The 19,826-nt window shown below is 38.5% G+C and overlaps 1 protein-coding gene across 2 annotated transcripts; it reads left to right on the forward strand.

The window, feature by feature from the left end:
* The first annotated feature begins 2,358 nt into the window (after window positions 1–2,358).
* On the forward strand, window positions 2,359–19,626 carry LOC143445104 (uncharacterized). 2 transcript variants are annotated; one of them, XM_076943968.1, is made up of 27 exons: window positions 2,359–3,631; window positions 3,929–4,163; window positions 4,496–4,673; window positions 4,748–5,373; window positions 5,909–10,891; window positions 11,040–11,209; window positions 11,326–11,421; window positions 12,118–12,308; window positions 12,423–12,579; window positions 12,756–12,862; window positions 12,961–13,129; window positions 13,227–13,376; window positions 13,520–13,676; window positions 13,765–13,848; window positions 14,082–14,151; window positions 14,468–14,493; window positions 14,631–14,758; window positions 14,915–15,047; window positions 15,314–15,430; window positions 15,595–15,711; window positions 15,890–16,079; window positions 16,316–16,463; window positions 16,707–16,891; window positions 17,082–17,236; window positions 17,443–17,524; window positions 17,663–17,835; window positions 18,078–19,626. In XM_076943968.1, the coding sequence occupies exons 2-27, from the start codon at window positions 3,954–3,956 to the stop codon at window positions 18,099–18,101; spliced, it is 8,826 nt and encodes a 2,941-aa protein (XP_076800083.1). In that variant the 5' UTR covers window positions 2,359–3,631; window positions 3,929–3,953; the 3' UTR covers window positions 18,102–19,626. The 2 variants fall into 2 exon arrangements, with proteins under 2 accessions (XP_076800083.1, XP_076800082.1); XM_076943967.1 differs by having other exon boundaries at window positions 2,361–3,631; window positions 17,660–17,835.
* The last annotated feature ends 200 nt before the right edge of the window (window positions 19,627–19,826 follow it).

The following is a 19,826-nucleotide window of genomic DNA, read 5'->3' on the forward strand; positions in this document are numbered from 1 at the left end:
CACCGGAAGTGTGTTTTGCATTACGTCATTGTTTATGGATTAAAATCAACTTCTAATCCGGCCTGTTGTCGCATTCAGTTTATAATTTAGTCTCGAAGCTGCGGTAATCAATTGCGACTCAGGTTATTATGGCGGCGTTAATGTAAGTTTCGCTTCCCACCGTCTTTGAATTCAGTTTGCAATTGCCGGAAGTCTTTAATCTGCTGTTTGTGCGTTTAATTGCAAAGCACTTTATGACGTAACATTTAAAATATTAAAATGCGTTTCAACTGCTTTTTGCATTCGCGAGTTGCTTGTTTGGAAAGCTGCGGATTTCATGCCAAAAACAGTTTAGCAATAAACATGTTATATAAAGTTGCAATGTGACAGCAATATAAATTAGACTGAGTATTGGGCGCTGTTTTTTTTTTCTTAAATTGTCTTACCAGTTCTTTGCTTGGCAAAGTTGAAGCTGAATACTTTGCGTTTTATTTACCATAAGGAATCATTTACTAGCTTGTCAAACTACGCAAACCATCACACTGAAAAATGTCATATTTCCTGTTTGTTTATTATTACTCGTCTGGATGGCAGATATCTGACTGGGCAAAAAGATCATCTCAATGAATGCCGCATTTTTGTCGAGGTCGCGTGGGTTGATATTTCAGCAATTAACCACCTCCAGAGCAGCGAACAAGAAATTTATCACATGTAAACGGGTTCAGTTTTTGATTAGTGGTGGTCTCGCTCTGCCATGGGCTCGATTAAGGAGCCGCACGAGTTTGCGCATTTATCACTCTCACTTCCTACTGTGCTGGAACAATGTTTTGCGCTCGGGTTGTTGATTTATCGTGATGCGCTGACGCTTAATAAAGTCGGTATAATTCCGACAGTATGCCGGGTTGATATCTCCGAATGGCTTGCTTTAAAAAGTCGTCAATGTTTGACGCAGTCGTTCTGCGACGTTGTAACTTTCCTACTTTGTTTAGTCCTTCTGCCTCTGTTTGCTTGACACTACGTGCGTTTATCCGTTAACAAAGAAGTTTCTCACCGTTTGTGCAACGGGGAAACACTTCGAACAGGACTAGCATTTAACAAGTGAAAGGTGTTATTTATAGCTTTTGAAATGGATGCAATGCCTAGACTTAATATCCCGAATTGGCTTACTGTGATCTTGATCGCCCAGTCACGTAGCAAAACCCTGTTGGAAGGTCGTGTTTATGAGATCACGTACCTGAGGCGCCGATTTCGCTGAAGGGCGATCCAAATACTTTGCAAGGAAATTTTTTTGGTAAATAACTATATAACTCGTCATGCGGATGCTCATGACATCATTCCAAAATGATTCCAAGCTGATGTTCCAAGTTTCGTTTCTATAAACAGATTTACGCGGCTACGGTCGGTTAAACTTTGATGTAAATGTTACATCAAAAAGTTCTGCCTCTTAAAGAAAATTAATGGCTGTTGTTGTCACTTTTAAGGGGAACACCTAACTGTATTTATGCCAAATTAATCCCCCACCTGACAAGAGATAGCAGCGCAAAATTTACGATTTGTCGATAAGTCTAACATTTTTTCTATATCTTTGACTTAAGGTATTAGCTAAAAGGTTTTTTGTTAGGTTTTTTATTACAGAGTTAAGATTATACCGGTGTTGAGATTAAGGTTGTTACCCTTTTATGCTAGTCGCTGCGGAAATGAGAAGCTCTACACTTCGATGCTCTGAGGCGTAAAAGTTTCCGATACGACCTTCAAAGGTTCCCACACTGACTGAAGTTTGTTTGCCGGCGGGTTTCAGTGTTGTTGGCGCAGCGAACGGATTTATTCCAACGAGCTTATTTACCAGAATACTGTGGGCTTGTTTTGATCGCTGGATCTCGGCAAATATTTTGATGCAGTTGCAGTCGCGGTGCGTAAACTCTCACATACTGTTTCCGATGGCGTGTTTTCAGAAATTTGAAGTTTTAAGCCTGCTTTGGAAACTCAGCCCAATGGATAACGTTAACTTGTGAAAAGGCTTCAGAAGCATAATTGTGGTTAAAGTTCCATGCGATAAGCAGTCGGCGAGGAATGCGCCAAAAGGGCAAAAAGAAACTTGTATATTCTCAAGTAGTAGTTCCTTGTATGGTGTTACTGGAAATGTCATTGTTTCAAGATTAAGTCCACGGAACTTACGCCTGCATAACAAAAATCCATTCAACTATGTGTTATTTTAAATGGTTCTATATCGAGGTCACGTGCTATAGTGTTTTGCACGTACAGTACGTGCATTGATTAATCGTCAGTCTTTTTTCGTTTTTTTTTTTCAGCGGTATTAGTAGGAAGAGCCTCATTGCTTCAAAAGGGTGTAATTTTGACAACAGTTTGACCAACCGTGTAATTTATGTTAAAGTTATGGCTGTAAGATCGCCTGAATTAGCTCATAAAACTCAAGAAAGCTTGACCAAGATTTTACTACCTAATCATTCTAATGTCTTGTGTGATATGATGCTGTTTGAACAGCGTAGTATGTGCCTATTTTCTTGGTTAAATGCAGGCAATTTAGCAGACTGACTTGTTTTTCATTGTTCCTCGTTTCATCAGCTTGTTATTTCACTTTCATTTTACGGCAAGCACTCAACCTATAATGAGTTTGTTAGAACAGCACCGCCAAAAGAGGTCACCATATTTGGTTTCTGTCGAATCGACGTATTCGCATACATTTTGTGATCCAAAAATCGATGCGTTGGTATGCACTGTGATAGATGAGCGCACAAGAGATAAGACCGTTCCAATTTCGCCTGCTGATAGTGCGCAGTACGCTGATGGCCACATATTTGAACGTACAGTTGTGCTTTGCCAGGTTTCTGTCATTTATGCATGTGCATATCTGTTGCGTTAACGATTGATATTTATATTGATTTTGCTAGGGTTGCAATATGTTTGTACGTTTAGTGCTTGGCTTAACAGGTGTAGTATTTATAAAAAAACAAAACCTTTTACATAATTTATGTATTTTTATTGTAAAATCGTTGATGGTCAGTGCATTAGTGGAAATACGAAGTGTTCCGTTTTATCTGTTCAGCCAGACATAGTTCAGATTGCCTGTGGGTTTATACTGGTTATAATCCATGTTTATTAATTACTTTTATGTTAAGCATTGAAGTTGGGTAAAGTGTATACCAAAGCTAGGGTATGTTGGGATGAGTTACAGCTTACCAAAGCAGTGAAAGAAACACAGTATAATAAATAATCTCCAGTGTCATTAAAAAAGCCGATGAGTAACAAGGTGAATCACATTATCCTTGGGGCGTAAGTTAAGTTATTTCAGCCTGCGAATAAAGTCATGTGTGGCTGTACTTTTAATAAACATTTCTAAATATGGTGCTACATTTTGCTTTTGTATGATTATCGCTTTTATAGCAGTGCTAGAGTGAAGGGATAAGTTTGAGCCTTAACAACAAAACTGTAGTTTGTCAGACATTACCTTGTCAGCATAACTATTTCACTCCTGTAAAAACGTTTTCTAGATTTTCAGTTGACTGCATACCTACAACTACTGTAAATAGCATTGTATGTAAAAGAGTAATTGGTGGTTGATGTGGTTAAGTAACGGCCTTACGACTCTTTGCTGTGCCACCTTGGAATAAAATTATGATATGGTAAAACGCAGGTATGTCATATTTATGATTAGACTAAGCGTAGTTATCGGTATGTCAAAAAAACTTGCTTTACAGCCAATTAAAATGTCAATATTATCCTTTTAAACTTGTCATTGTGTATATCATGCATAGTTTGTAAGATTTTAATACTAGTTGTAAATGGCATTGTAGGAATATTTGTTTTATTACAGCAATGACCGGTAGTGATTTCCATTAATATACTTCTATAATTTCTTTTGAAATAAACATAATGCACTATTGAAAACTGTTGCAGTCTTTAACTCATTAGATTTATTGCTGGTTTTCAGCGGTACCTAGTTAAAATGGTGCCATATGCATTTTACTCATTATGACATGGATCACTCTGCTGGCGGTGGTTTGCATGACACAAATCGAAGTAATGATCTGCTGATGTTCTGCAATTATATTACTCAAGGAGACACAAATTCATCTTGCATTGTGACCTCTCCTCCAGATATTGTAGTTGCCGCTAATATAGAAGACAGCTCAAGATCTGAAACAGATTTGAGACACAAATCTACAGTAAGAATACGTAACACTGTGCTATGCTCTCTAACACAACATGGTCAAGTTAGGTATCAAAAGTAATGCTTTGCCTTAAGCAAACTATCATTATATTCAAGGAAAAGATATAAATTAATGATGTATCATGCTGCTTCTCGGCAAGGTATAAATTTCAGTATTAAATCCTACTGACTGACAGTATTTACTCATACTTATTATAGATATATAATACCTAAGTCGATGAAAAAGGTATCTTTTGAGTTCATGATGAAATTGGCTTTAGCTTGTTTTTCGTGTTGTTTTAAAGTTTGGTAGGAGCTTGCTGTGTTTACTCCTTTGTTGTGTTTTAGGAAAGATTTCCTTTTGAAGAGTCTCAGGTAGACGTTGCTTGCTCCTGTTCTGCTGCTGACAACGATACGGGAGAAGAAATAACTGTGACCGAGGAAGAAATAGCACAACTTAATCATTTCGAAGCTGATATTAACGAACCTGACTACCACATCCCTTCCATAACTGTGGATGGTGAAGGTAATATTTTCAACATAGTGTGGTTGACATGTATGAGAAGTAACAAACGTTCACGGACCATTTTTCACTTGCAGAGGCTTTGGAAGGTTCATCTGATAGTGGTGGAGATTACTTGTCGCATGATAACATTTGTAAAACCATCAACGACATTACAAGCAACAGGCAAATTGCAGAGGTGTTCATTCCTGGTATTGGTATGTCTCAAAACACACTGCTAGAGACAGCTTTGTCCATGTCAAAGATAACACCACAAACTGTACCGACTGGAGGTGAAGAGTTTCTTTCTATTGGACTAAATCAGCCACAGAATAGTAGTGGTTACCCAACATCAACTTGGCCTATTGACAGTATGAACGATAATGGTATTAGTGGAACCAACCCATGTGAGGCATCTTCCACTTACGTGTCATCACGACATACCTATACTCCCACAAATGTTGGCCACACCGATCTTGGATCATATGCGAGCACGAACCTAAACAACACTTACGCGCATGGCGTATTATCGAGTACTGCCTACCAGGAGCAACAGCAGTATATGCCACAACAAAACCGGAATATTATTGGAAACCAACTTAATCAGTTACTCCAAAACACTTCCTATCAGTCGCAAGATTTCCAAACCCATTTAAGGCCCGAGAGCTTGCCAGTGTCAAGGACACCAGAATTGCCATCTATTTCTTCATCGTATAGTAACAAGGTAAAGTTAAGATTTATTTACCTCACATAAAAGTTTAGAGATGTCCATTTCAAAATATTGAATCCGATGCAAATACTCAAAAGTTATTAAAAATAATTGTTTATTTTTGTTAAAGTTTAAAGAAAAGTCAATTCAACTCTTATCTACATTGGTCATTTATGAATAATGCTTAACGTATTTATGCCATAACATTAACATAGTTTTCTGAGATCAAATTTGTGTATTGGTAATTGGCATAATGCAACCCCATTTGACTTCCCATCTCAATCGCATTGACCTGTAAATAGTTACTTTGTATGGTAGTTTTGAAATCCATTTGATTTACCATGGATTGCTGGGCATTCAAGCACCTTTGACATACTGATTCAATATTTTGTGTTTGAAATTAATTAATCTAGAATAATTTGAAATACAAAAATATTAAAAAACAGGACATTCTTATTTCCTATGTAAGATACATGATTTTTAATTTTAGTGCACCTTGATTAACTGCCTCTGTATCTTAGGTTACTTATACGATTTCTTTGCTTTGCAGATTGAGTCTTTTCACCAAAATTCACAATTCGGTGCGACCACTGTGCCCATTTCCCATGCTCAAACTGCAGATATGTTACAAACATACAGCACACCATTCAGCATAAGCAACAAAACTAGTTCTGATGGCCTACCTGTCAGTGGACACATCCACCAGATCGAAAGCGGTGAAGACAACATTATGGAAGATAGAAGTGGAGAAAAGAAGCTAACCACTACTCCGATCCCATCTGATGCTGAAAAGATGTCAAGCAGCAGTAGTGTAAGCAGTGGCAGCCGTGAAGAATCTCCAAGTCCAAGGGACCTTGAAGCAGACTGCAGTATGAAGGAGGCAATGATGGGCATCAACTCATCACATTTGCATCACAAAAATGGGAATATATCTAACTACAGGAATGTAGATCATCATGCCAGTGATATGCAGAGAATAAGATGTGATCCAGTTGTCCAGAATGCTCTCAGCAACTCAACGGTAGTGCTTAACAATGATGAGGTTTCAAATCCTGTACCAGTTGCGGAAAATACCGTTGAAATCGATGAAAGTTCCATGGAGTTTAATCGGGTGGAAATAGCGGATAGTAACAATGGTTTAAGCAAATTACTTCCCAGTGGCTCTGGTTCTACAGCATTAAACACCCCTCAGCTCCCAAGTGAAGGCAGTACCCAAAACAAAACCATTCCCAATTTCGCTCCTGATGATGATCACATTGGTGAGGGACATGGAAACAGAATTAAGCATCATCGCATCAATGATCAACTGAGCTCATGGTCTGTAATGAAAGAGGAGAGAAGGAAACTGAAACTACAAAAGAAATTGAAAAAGTTGAAACACCAGAATGAGCAGAATCAGATTCATTCCGATAAAAGAGAACATGCGGGCACCTTGAATGGGAATTTATTAAATATTGATGAGAAATCTTCCTACCACAAGCATAAGCATCGCAATCGTTCTAAGTCACATGGCAAAGGGGTTAGCACAACCTATGCACCCAATGATAGACTGCCAGCTTCTGCAGCAAAAAACAGTTTCCCAAGTGCATCTAGTGGATTAATTCCGAAAGTTACAGCAGATCCAACCAATACATCAAATTTATCAAGAATGAACTATTTGCCTCCAAAAAACATCACGGAAAAGGTCAAAAGCAGAAAAGATAAACACTCGGGCAAAAATCATGGTGCTTTATCACGTTCGTCAAAGCAGACACAAAACATTTCACCCCATGAAAACACGCAACCTACTGCAAAGAAATCGCATCTTGATTCTTGTAAGTCAAGTCCCATTGCTCCACCAAAGTTACAGGTTGGTGTAAATCAGGTTGATGCAGGTGTTCATCGTTGGCAGACTGTCACAGCCATACAGGGACCGAAATTACCACCAATGCTGTCTGAAAGGGATCGTATACCAAAGCGTGGTCGTCCATCCAAGAAGATGACTGAACTCAACTTGAAGCTTAAACCAGATCCCCCACCTGCACCTAAAGAGGTCGTTGATAAAGTAGCCTTAAATAATGAGAAACTGACTGCCACAGGCTCGAGTGTTGTGTCAATATACACCATAAACGACAAAGGCTTCATTGAACAGTTGGACGCTAAGCCGAAAGAAAATCGACGCAGCAAAGAACAAGCAGAAGCATTCAGGAATATGCTTTCAGAAATTTCGAAAAAAAGTTCAATACAGAAGAAGACTGCAGGTGCAAAAGATGTTGTTGGTGCATTTAAAGCTGTTGGAGTCCGTACCAGGAAACAAGCATCAAATAATACTTGTAATGATGCAAATGACAAAAAGAAAAAGTGTCAAGGCAAAGGGAATCCAATCGGTAATGACAATGAAAGTAATAAACATAAAGAAAAGACAGTTATGGAAGATAACGGTATGTTTACATTTTCCGAACTTGCCAAACAGTTTAAAATATCCAATTCTATTTTATATCGTGCAATGGAACAATCACAAAGAAGCGCCTTATCAAGAAAAAATACAAAGAAAATCAAAGACAATGGCCATCAACATCGCAACAGCTCTCATGCTAAACCTGCTAGTTTGTCAGAAAAAGCTAACAAAGTTGTTCCTTCTGGTAGACTGGATTCTTCTGCCCCGGAGAAAAAACTTACAAGCTCTTTAAGTAACAATGTTCAAGGTGGGAAAAACTATTGCAAAGTTCCAGCAAAAGAGTCATCAATATCGGATGTTGACCTTCCTCCTTTAAAACCAGTGTCATTATCGAGTGATAGGAGTGGTGGTCCAGAAGATGAAATTGTGAAGAGGAAAAAGAAGAAAAAAAAGCATAAAAAGGAGAGAGGAGAAAATGACAAGAAGAAAAAAAGCAAAGTTAAGAAGAAAAAAACTAAACACAAGGAGAAACGTGTCAGGGAACTTTCTGATTCCGTATTCACAACTGAAGCAACTGTCTTGCCAACACCAGCCAAGAATAATGGCTCATCTTCTAGCCCAGTTAAAGAATCCAAGTCTTCACCAGTAGCATCGCCTGCAGCAGACGCTAAAAAACTAGCAACATTTACAACTCAATCAAGTAAACTTTCTCAAAAAGATCTAGCTCGTGCTAAAAACAGAGGCGTTTCAAAGCACGACTCCAATCGGAATACCAACGCTTCGACTCGAACGATGAGCATCTCAAGTTTGTCTGGGTGCGAGGAAGCTTATGATGCTGGTGACAGTTCTTCAGATATAGAAGTGTGCATCAAAAATGCAAAATCAGCAGAAGACAAAGACATTCCACAAACAAGCACTGCGACTGATAAAAAATCTATTCCTTCTATTTTTGGCTCCAGTGTAAATGCAGTTATGCCTACCTTCCAAGGTTTAAAGGAACATGGTGGCTTGATGCAGTTCTCAGAACGCACAAAGAGTGTTGACGAAACAAACCTGTTACGGTGTAAAAAACACAAACACAAGAAGAAGAAGTTTGTTGGGAAAGCTAAGAGCGCTTGTGATCCTAAATTCCTTTGCGAAATGGAAGAACTTGTCAAACAACTGGAATCTATGAAACTTTGCACTTCCGTCCAATTTATAGCAAATGCTTTTATGGGAAAAATATCCAACGTTTTTGCAGCTGGTTTACAGCCAAAGTCTGGTTCTAGTTTATTTCAATCACCTGGGGACAAAGATTCTTTCTCTTATCGAGATCCAGCCAAAAATCGATCAAAACAGAAAAAACAAAACGTGTTTAATGTTCCAAGATCTGCCCCAGATGCAGCCTCCTCTGCATGTGGTACTTCCCATGAACAGTCAAGCATGTCCATGTTCTGCCGAGCGGAATTCTTCAGGAAACATGGCTATATCAAGCCATTTTCAGGTCCACCTGTAAACACCTTCTTGAAAACAAGCCAAGTGCCATCATCTCAAAAAAATGCTTCATCAAATTTGTTTGCAGACATAATTAAAGACTCGTCGTCCAAGCCATTTGGTTTTTCATCCGTAAATGGGTCTTCATCCTTCATTCAGGCTAGCACGTCGAAGCCAGAGGAATTTTCTAAATCCATAAGTGCTTCAAAAGTGGACTTGAAATCTGGAAACCTTAGCATACCTAACAAGAAATCAATTAAACGAAAACCTGGTTGGCCCAAAGGTAGACCTCGTGGCCCTAGAGCAAAGAAACCTTGTTTGGATGTGGAGGAGGAGACAAATGATATTGTGCAGATTGAGGATTGTGGTGAGGAATCATTGAGGAAAACATCTAACCTTGTTCAGGCCCCAGAAATTTCCACCAGATCAACAGAATCAGCATCACAGAGTGTATTTGAAAGTCCAGAAAAAAGATCTTTTGGAGGGCAAGGAACATCTTCCCAAGACGATGATTCAGAAAAGTCACCACCTGCAGTTTCTCGTCTTAATCATGAATTGCTCCATCACATTAAAGCTGCAATTTCCGCCAAATTTACATCATCTGACATGTCCTTAGATACAGTAGAGAAGACTCTGGATACAGCATTTGCTAGTTACCTCCAGCGCTTAGACACAAGTGTTAATCTTCCTTTTTCAACACCAGGAAATCTTCACGAATCTGTTACATCCAGCAAAGGTAATTTTCAAGATGAAAGCAAGCAAAATGAAGGAATTGCTTTCTCTTCAAATTCTCTGAAACATGATCTTCCGGTAAAAAGGTCACGGGGCAGGCCACCCAAATATCCCAAGTTAAGTAAACCTGGTAACGCAGTGTCATGCAACAATGAAGATATGAACAAGACCTCAGAAAAGCATCCCAAGAAGCTATGGGCATCACTACACAAGGATTTAGCAAGTAACTCACCAAATTTTCTTGGCAAGCCAAAAAAACGTGGACCTGGACGGCCAAGGAAATACTCCCTAGAAAATCTACAACAAAACGCTGCACCATCCAACAGCAAAGGTCAAAATTCCATTAGTGATGAGGCGGCTTTACTTGTCTCAAGTTGTCGGCGAGCAAGTGCATTATATACTCCAAAAGCAAGACAGCTAAACAAACAAAACCGAGCAGCAAGTCCTCGGCGAACTCAAAAAGGACGAGGGAGGAAGGCCCAATCAAACTCAGTTTTATCAAACACGAAGTACAGTCATCTGTCGGCCAGTCTCTCCTCCAGTCTACCTGAAGACAAGAAAGGTGCAGTTAGAAACCACAAGTCCAAAGCTATATCTTCTGGTCAAGTATCCAGCAAAGATTTTAAACAAGAGAGAAAAGCACAACTGGAGTTTGCCACTTCAGATGCTGGGGTTTCTACTGAGTGCAGTGAAAATGACATTAGCAATCACATTTCAGAAGCTATCGACACAACAATGAAATCAGTGTGTAGTGGCACTGAATCTAACAACTCAGCTATAAAGCAGAGATTGTCAACATCTTCAGACACATCTCAGAAGGGCTGTAGCAAAAAGAGCCTGGAATCAGTGGTTGCGAAATTGAAGAGCAAACAGTCTGCTGCTAGCTTGGACCAGGTTATATTGTCGTCAGATTCCAGTTCATCCGGCCTTAAAACTCAAGATGAAATGGAGGTAATTAACAGTATTGATGAATAACTGAATCGATAATTTCAGCTTAAAGCAATTAAATTTCGATCTAAAGCTCATAGCATGAGTGGCGAGAAGAACATACGCATGCACAGAGTTCATTTTTTTAACGCAACCATTTCTTATTTTACAGCAGGCACCCTGTGCAACAGATGATGACAGCCAAGGGTCACAGAATTCTAAGTCTGAAACAACTTTCTCTTACACTGAGATGGTTGAACCTGCATCACCAACAACCTCTGATATTGTAGTTAATGTAGATTTGGATGACAACAGAAAGCAAATTGTGTCCACTGTCGATAGGTAAAAAAAGTATTCCTTTGTTACTGGATTTTTGATTAATATGCCAAGATCTTTTAGTTATGTCAAGGCAATGTCATGTATTACATATAATTTTTTTTATGTCAATATTATTTTAGTTGGAAAGATGAAAACAATCATATCACATCGAGTCAAGCTAAAGTAAAGGAGTTTCAGAAGTCAGGCCTTTTTTCAGCTGCGTTAAAATCGGGCAGGTAATGTTAATTATTCATTGTTAAGCCATTGGACAAACTCTGTAAGATGTGCATATAATTTTGTGAAAAATTTTTGCCCTTGGCTATTGAAGTAGAAATTGTTGCTTTCTATTTTTTTCATGCGATATGTCACCATGTATTCAAACATAATTTATGCCTTAACGTCAGAATTTTAGTTCAGATAATGATTTGTAGTCATCACTGAAATATGTAGTACCGCTCAAACTTATCGTTTAATTTTGCAACAGAAATGGTGAAACGTGTCAGTGCTGTCGTGACTACCAGTAGCAACCGCAGGTCTAATATAGTATTAGCTACCGTCAAAAGCACTATTTTGAATTATGTTGGTTTATCATTATAAACCTCTGAAATAGGCTTGGCAGTCTAGCTCACTGATAATTATGGATGGTCAGGTTATTGCATGATATGCTGTGTAATTCATTAAGTGTGCAATTATAGAGTATCTCATGATATCGATTAAAATACTTTACATGGAGCTATATGTGAAGTACAATTTCAATCACACATTTTAAATTACCGGTTCTGTTTGTTTATGCTGCATTTACGTTGGCAAATATCAGAATGAAGTGTTTTAATCCATCCATCAAGTCACCACACACTTGTGCTATCAATTTAAGTACCTAGCACAAAGTTTAGTAAGCATTGATAAGTAACTATTATGATATATTTACTCAGCTGTGATGATCACAAGAACGTCGATGATGAAGATGGACAAACCCTGTTTGAGTCTTTATCTATTGCACAAGAATATATTTTGGAAAACCAAGCAAACTTCCAACTACCATACAACATATGGCGCATGTTCAGTAAAAAACTCATAACAACTCAGGAAGACCTGGCCCAACGTTACACAAAGATTACAAAAAGTAAGAAATGTTTTGTTCCAATATAAAGTTGTTGTTTTATGGTATATATGGTATTAGGTACGGATTTTATGCAGTTGGCAAAGAAATTAAATCGTTTGCTGTTATTTTTCTCAGATGTTTATGTGGATACGCAACCTATCACAGAGCAGGAAACTCGTGCATGTGTTTGTCAGACTGATGAAGCCTCTGATGAAAAAGCTTGTGGAAAAGAGTGTTTAAACAGACTCATGCATATGGAATGTTCGCCTGATACTTGCCCGTGTGGTCAAAGGTACAACAATATCATTAACTTTGTCATCCTACAACTTTTTCTTGTGAGACTTACACAGCCTAGAGCATGATGTGTCATTTTTGCGGGATGTCAGAGGTGGTCATCATATTGCCTTTGTTGCGTTGCGCGGTGCATTTAACTTATCCAATCACTACATTGCATTTATTAATGTTAAGGTGTCGTAACCGGGACATACAAAACGGAAGATGGTTTCCACACATTGAGCCATTCAAGACTAACAACAGAGGCTGGGGTATCAAGGCCACTAAACCTGTAGCAATAGGTAAGGTGGCGGAAGCCAAAAGCATAGGCATTTGTTGCATTCAATTATATACCCAGGTACACTGCGTGAAATTACATGGTTTGTTCTGATTGGTTTAGGCCAGTTTATACTGGAGTACGTTGGAGAGGTGATTAGCGAACGCGAATTCCAACGCCGCACGAAGGAGACCTATGGCGCCCTCAGTGACCAATACTGCGTCCAGTTGGAAAACAACAAAATGATTGACGGAAATCGGCTAGCTAACATCGGCAGATTCGTCAACCACAGGTGCGTTGCCCCGTTTTAGGAAAGTGCTAGTTTATTTGTTACATTTTTGTTTATTTTGTCTTCTCCATTATTTTACTTACAATAATTTGCACTTTAGTTGCGAGCCCAACTGTGAGATGCAGAAATGGATTTCTACCGGGGAATACCGAGTGTGCTTGTTCGCAAAACGTTCAATCAACGTCGGCGAGGAACTGACGTGCGATTATAATTTTCATACGTTTGAGCTCAATCGTCAGCAAGTTTGCAAGTTAGTAATAAAACGCCCTTAAATATTTTGACATCACTTAAACTATTTTAACAGACCTAAATTTGTTACGAATGAATGAGATCTTCTTCAGTGGTAGATAAACCCATAAACGGTGGTAAAAATCTAGACTTTCGTTTATGTAGATGCGGAGCTTCGGGATGCCGCGGAATTATTGGTGGAAGATCGCAAAGGGTCTATGCGGAAGGTTCTCTGAACAGGATGTCGAAGGTTTTGATCGGTCATAAAAAAACGAACGACAGCGCTAAAGAAAGCGATGGTCTCTTACACACAATAATATGTGTAAGTGCCTACTTTTTACATGGTTGTATTGCCGAATTGAGGTGAATATCGAAAATGTAAAATATGCGATCATTTATTTTTTATGTAGGATAACAGTCTGCAGCAAACTCCAATCGAAGAGAAAAACTTCATCCAGTCTCATAAAATCTTTCTCTTTCGTAACTTGACCCAAGTAAGAAACGACTTCATCGCGAACTGATAGCAGCTCGTTTGAGCGTGCGGTGTATTTAAATGATGAACGTTAATTACTTAGGCATTAAATTTAGTTTTTTTTTTTCGGGAAGACGTGTTTAATTGGATATTCTTTTTCAACATAGAAACAAGTGGTAACATTTAACTTGGATCAGTAGTCTGAAAATTGCAGCTTCTTGGTGGACAAGTCGTTAAATATTTCCGTTGTTACAGATCAAACTTCAGCACGAACGAGCGAAGCTTCTAGGAACAAAGCCACAATTGGACAAAGTGTTTCTAAATGGTAGGTAGTTATTTTTGACGCATTGTTTTGGGGATTTTTATTCCTTTATATATTTCCTGTGGTCTGCGGAAAATGGTAAGGCATTCCCATTAAAGACGGAATTACCCGCTGGTAATTTTCGTTTTGTGAAATTAGCATATGGGAAACTTCACTTTTCCTCGTAAAAATATTGATTTCAATACGCGATGCCAGCCTTTATGTTATGGCAGTAGTATGTATGTAGGCCTGTTATTCAGTCGTTCGAAAATTGCACATTTTCCCCCTTTGCTAAAACATTAAAGCGCAAATTTGTTTATTTTGGCTTATTATTTTTCAGGCTCGGAAGTCCCTGGCTCCGTAGAGGTCAGTACACTGCTTTTAGAACAAGATTTATTATGAGTTTCCAAATTTTTTAAAATAGTCCGTCAACGCACGATGTTTCCGTATGTAGACGCTTTTAGTAACCTTTCCATGTGATGTTCAAATTTCCTTTTTTTCAGATCGAAAATAGAAACTCCCGTTTGCTCTATGAGATAATTAAGGGGATATTTTCTGAAGTGATGACGTGCAAAGACGACAGTGGAGTGTCGATCGCCATTCCTTTCTTCCAGCTTCCAACTAAGCAGAAGTAAGCTCGCTCCATTTGTGTATAAGTATTTGGTAATTCTCTCTCGTGGTACATGCACCAGTGCCATATATTTTACAAGCAACAAATGGTTTGTTTATTAATTATTTTCGTCGTTGTTATTGATTTCAATATCTTAATTGCCTTTTTCTCGCGCAGCAATCTCGGGCATTACGACCACAGTAACGACCCGGTCGATCTGAGCTATGTCCAGGATAAGATTGGCACTGACCAGTACGAGAGTCTCGATGATTTTTCAACCGATCTCTTGCATGCGTTTAGAAACGCAGAAGTGAGCAAAAACTTCTTAAATCCAATCTTATACAAAGAGTAATATAAGGAAAAGTGGCATACGAGATATCTCGGCATTTCGAATTTTAAGGGATCTTTATTGCTTATTCCATGTTTATTGTTCATACTAATTAAATACTAATTAAATCTTCCGAATCCTTCATCTGCTAAATAATATTAAACAAATGATTTTATTAGACCTAAGTGCATTTACTTTAGTTGCAACAGCACTGTCTTAATCTAAATGTTTTTCACCGATTTCAATAGAAACACCACGGTCGAAAAACCTCTCTTGCAAAGGATGTAGGCAAACTACGTCGAGTTTTTACCGCCGCAAGGAACGCTGCTGCCGCCAAACTTGGTGGCCTCACAGAAAAAAATAAGGTTGGTAACAATCTTCATTAAAATATACTTAATTTAACGCAAATTACTCAATTCCTGCCAAGTTGGGTGTCCAAAATGACTTCAAACGCCCGGAAGTATTTCCCCGTGATAACCTGCATCCGAGTTCTCTGTATTCGTCTTCTGATTGTTTTGCAACAACGCAGGAATTAGAGGAACTTCAAAGTGAGTTGGAGGACAGACGCAAGAATGGCGATTACATCCGATGCATCTGCGGCATCTACAAAGACGAAGGACTGATGATACAATGCGAAAAATGCTACGTAAGCAATTTACTACAATAACCGTTTCTAATAAAAAATCTTGCTTACCTAATATTGGAACCGCCCTAACTTCGACAACACTCGGTCTTTTTCGCTTCAATCGTAGGAAAATGTAGATTAGTGTTATCAACGCGGTGTAACATTTGCTTGTTCAAGTGTTTCTTTTTCAATCTTTTAGGTCTGGCAACACTGCGACTGTATGAAAGTGAGTCCAAGTGATTACAACGAAGGGACTTCTTATCTGTGCGAGGAATGTGATCATAGGGAAGTACCGAAAGAGGTCGAAGTCGTTCCTCAACCTCCGAGTGCTCCTCCCGGACACACTTATTATCTAACTCTACTCAAAGATAGTCTGTTGGTCAAAGTCGGTAAGTGTCGCTATGGAACCAATAAAGTTTTTTAATGTTTTAATTACCATTTTAAACAGAATCAACATTTTATTTTGTCAAATATTATTGTTTTCCTTTTTCGTTCATCGTTTGGTTTTACGTGTTTTCAGTATTTTGTTTGTGAACTAACAATATCAAATTCAAATTAAATTTTAGATTTTAGATTTTAGTGCCTGAAAGATAAATTTAAAATCTGTGTTTTTTTCGATCATCAGGAGATTGTGCTCGCTTGATTCACGATCATTGCTTACGTCAACGATCTTCAAACAATCCTCCAGTTCGGTCCTCCTACAGGCTTCAGTCCCACTCCACTTCAGATCGCATGGACTTCTTCAGGATCAAGAAGTTATGGACCGACGACAAGTAAGCAGCTTCTGTCGAATTGTCTCAGTCAAATTTTCGAGGAAGTCAATTAGGAAAACAAATTTATTTAAAAAAACGCTCGAGACAGTTTTACTTATTTTCTTAATTACGGAATTGTAAATATTTGCATTATATTCACTTTTTTGTAATCATAATTTCTTAATAATTGACGTTTTTTTAACTCTCCTATTAATTAATAATTAGATTATTTAATCATTTCGCCAAACATGGTTTATATTACAGTGGGGATAAGTTCGCTTACGGCCAGCACTACATCCGTCCCCACGATAGCAAGCATTCAGAATCTCGTCTTTTCTTCACAAACGAGCTCCTCGCCACCTCTTTCCATGAAATAGTTCCACTAGAAGCAGTCGTCAGTCTTATTTGTGTAATGGAGCTGGCAACATACAGACGAGGCAGACCGAAAGGTAAGATTGTCCAAAGAAGCAATCTTAAAAATTGATTATAGCATAATTGGCGAAGCATTGAAAAACGTAATTTATTCGCAAACAAATGGAGCGTATCGTTGTGTTTGAACTTGTGACTGGGATAGTTTTGTTAATAAGCAAACTGTTGGGAAGTGTCGAAAGTAAGCTCAAACGCGTGAAATTCAACCAGGTTTTAAAGAAGCGGATTTATACATCTGCCAGCATCGAGTTGACCTGTCTTTCCGCATCGTGAACAAAGTGATAAGGACAAGTTATCCGATTTGCACAAAACCCCACGTCTTTGATGCGTTCCCCGTCCGCCTAACAACTGTTAGAGATTTTCAGGTAAGTGTCGAAATTTGAGCTCGTTTTCATTTTTCCAGGGATTTATTACTACACTACGTTGTTGACTATTACGTAGAGATGCATGCTACGTGACATCATAGAGTAGGTGATAGAAGCAAGTTCGATTTCGGTGCTAACCGAACTTTCCAGTTGATCGATAGACATTACATTTATGATGACAATAAACATCACTTTTAAAATGGCAGGTTCCGGAGCAGTTTAGAAAAACCCAATCTCGACGCACTCAGTGGTTTAAATCGATCGACAGAAATACGAAGTCTGACGAAGGTAGAACATTTTTTCCTCGATTACACACATTTGTTGTTTATAGCACTGGCATTTGTTTGCTGTGGCCAATACTGGCTGTTAATTAATATATTGGTGTATCCTTAACACAGAACTTTGACACTTTAATGTTTGCAGAAGATAGCAGTGGCGATGAGACCGATGGAGGCAACAACGTTGACGAGATCGTGGGATTTGAAACCTTTTCCAGGGACCCGGAAATGCAGAATTCGCCGACCGGAAGTGAACGTAACGTAAAAGAAAGGAGACTGGATGGGATACTAAGCAAATTAAGAAATAACGCGTCCACACGGGTAAGCGGATAAAGGGATTTGATATATTTTCAAAGTTTGACATGATAGTTACAACAAGTCCAAATTGGAATCGAACATCAGTAACATTGAATCGTTTGTGCAATGTGCAAACTGTAGGTTGATATTTTGGATATGTTCAATATAGCTTAACGATAACTTGATGTAAGGTATATCTTGCATTGTTTTGTCACTGTTAATGAACATGAATTGGTCGTTTGAATGTTCTATGTGGTTAATTGCAGACGACATCGAGTGCTATGGAATGATTGTGACGTCGCAGCTACAAGGAAGTAACGCACCGCTTGTTACAGAAGTGTATTGCACTTTTTGATTTTGATTGAATATTAATCACGTGGATGTATGCTCTATCGGTGATGACGCCATTTTGATTGTAAATTGCAGTAACTGTCATATTGCGTGCACGTTGTGTATTCTTTTGCACGCAGAAGGCCGGTTATGATGATTATAACGCACTTAAATCAGGAAAACACAAACAGCAAATTCCAGCCAGCGTTTATATTTTAGTTCAAACACCATTTAAAAATACTTCTACGGTAAATTCGGCCGTTCTTGCCTATTGGACCATAACACACCATTACGTAGATCAAATGTTGATGAAATTTGTTGAAGTTATTTTATTCGTTGGAATCATAAAACTTTTCATTAAACATTTTGCCATTAATGAAATGAACGTTGTATATCACAGCATATGAATGCTGACCTATGGTCCCTTCAAGACTGAGCTGTGATCTTGTGCGGGTGTGCCCACACACACCAGTTTTGTAAGTCCTTTATAAACCTGAAATTTTTTAGCATTCGTTGCGCACATCCCTTTGGCAGTGGGTTAAAACTTGTAAACAACAATAACAAGTTGGTGCACATGGCCAGATATTACTCGAAGGGATCATTGATGAGCCCTTTTCAAAACCTTCTTTGCGTATTTTTCCGCATAACTTGTGCAACTTCTCTCAAGTATTATCGTTTCGTATCAAATTCTATGGATGTTGCGTTTATAAACCGCAAAACTAACCTAACAAGGTGCATCGTCACATTTTTGTTTATTTTTACGTCTTTCCGTTAAGCTTGAAACGTGTTGCAGAATGAGTCAGTACCTAACCTTGCTTTTGAGTCCAGGCTCTGCGACTTTTGTGAAACTTTCAGTTCACCTGCTGACGTAATGTCTGCAGCAAAATAATGCACCCTCGCTGTCTGTTGGCAAGTGTAAGTGTTTCGTTAATTTTGCTTGATCGAAACCAATCTTTACGCGCCAAGGTGTTTATATTTTGCGCAGGTGTAATATTTTTTACGAATTTATCGTTCTTACAGCTATTACGTTATCGTTGAGCGATCGACTATCTTTGCAAGTTAATCTTGTGCGCGTGTGTACAGTTAATTCGCTTTTTATAGTTTTAATGATGTTTGAAAACAGGCGCGTTTCCATTTAAATACAAACGTGCGGCGTTAATTAGCAATCTCTTTCTGCTTGCTTTGTCGTAATTTTTGCGCTTACAAGGTTTTTTTGATCATGCCCTTTGCAACCGGCGTTGTTTTCGGCCAGTAGGTGTCGTAGGTATAGGAGTTATTTTGATAGTTCCAATCAATTGTGGTCTCACATGCTTTCATGCGCGCTTTGTGTATTTTTATGTTGTTCTCTTACCAGAAATTCCCGCTTGTTGCCCCTGAAATTGACATAGATATAATCTCTTGTATAATCTGTACAGTTTTACATACGAGCTTGAAAATGTGCATTTTTATGCTGGCAAGGTAACAATAAAAGCGTGAACAATGTAATGTTTCGTGTGCTCTCACTTTAGGGTCTGCAGCATCACAGGCGATAACAGCTGCAGCTACAAAGTAGGTAAATTGCTGTATGTCTCAGCTGTAGCGATTAACGTGATAATGAATCCAAGAAACAAAACAATGAAAAAGTCATCCTACTCCTAAACCAACCGAGTTTAAAGGCTGCCGATCATAATCCAATTGCGATGTAT

The sequence above is a fragment of the Clavelina lepadiformis genome, chromosome 2, assembly GCF_947623445.1.
Source record: "Clavelina lepadiformis chromosome 2, kaClaLepa1.1, whole genome shotgun sequence".
In the NCBI taxonomy this organism is placed as follows: domain Eukaryota; kingdom Metazoa; phylum Chordata; class Ascidiacea; order Aplousobranchia; family Clavelinidae; genus Clavelina; species Clavelina lepadiformis.

Bases quoted from the DNA above. Each gene is read 5' to 3' on its own strand.
- LOC143445104 (XM_076943967.1), top strand. From the start codon at position 3,954: ATGCATTTTACTCATTATGACATGGATCACTCTGCTGGCGGTGGTTTG. The intron at 14,494-14,630 runs GTCAGTACACTG...CCTTTTTTTCAG, and splicing joins AAGTCCCTGGCTCCGTAGAG to ATCGAAAATAGAAACTCCCG. The intron at 16,080-16,315 runs GTAAGTGTCGCT...TTCGATCATCAG, and splicing joins TAGTCTGTTGGTCAAAGTCG to GAGATTGTGCTCGCTTGATT.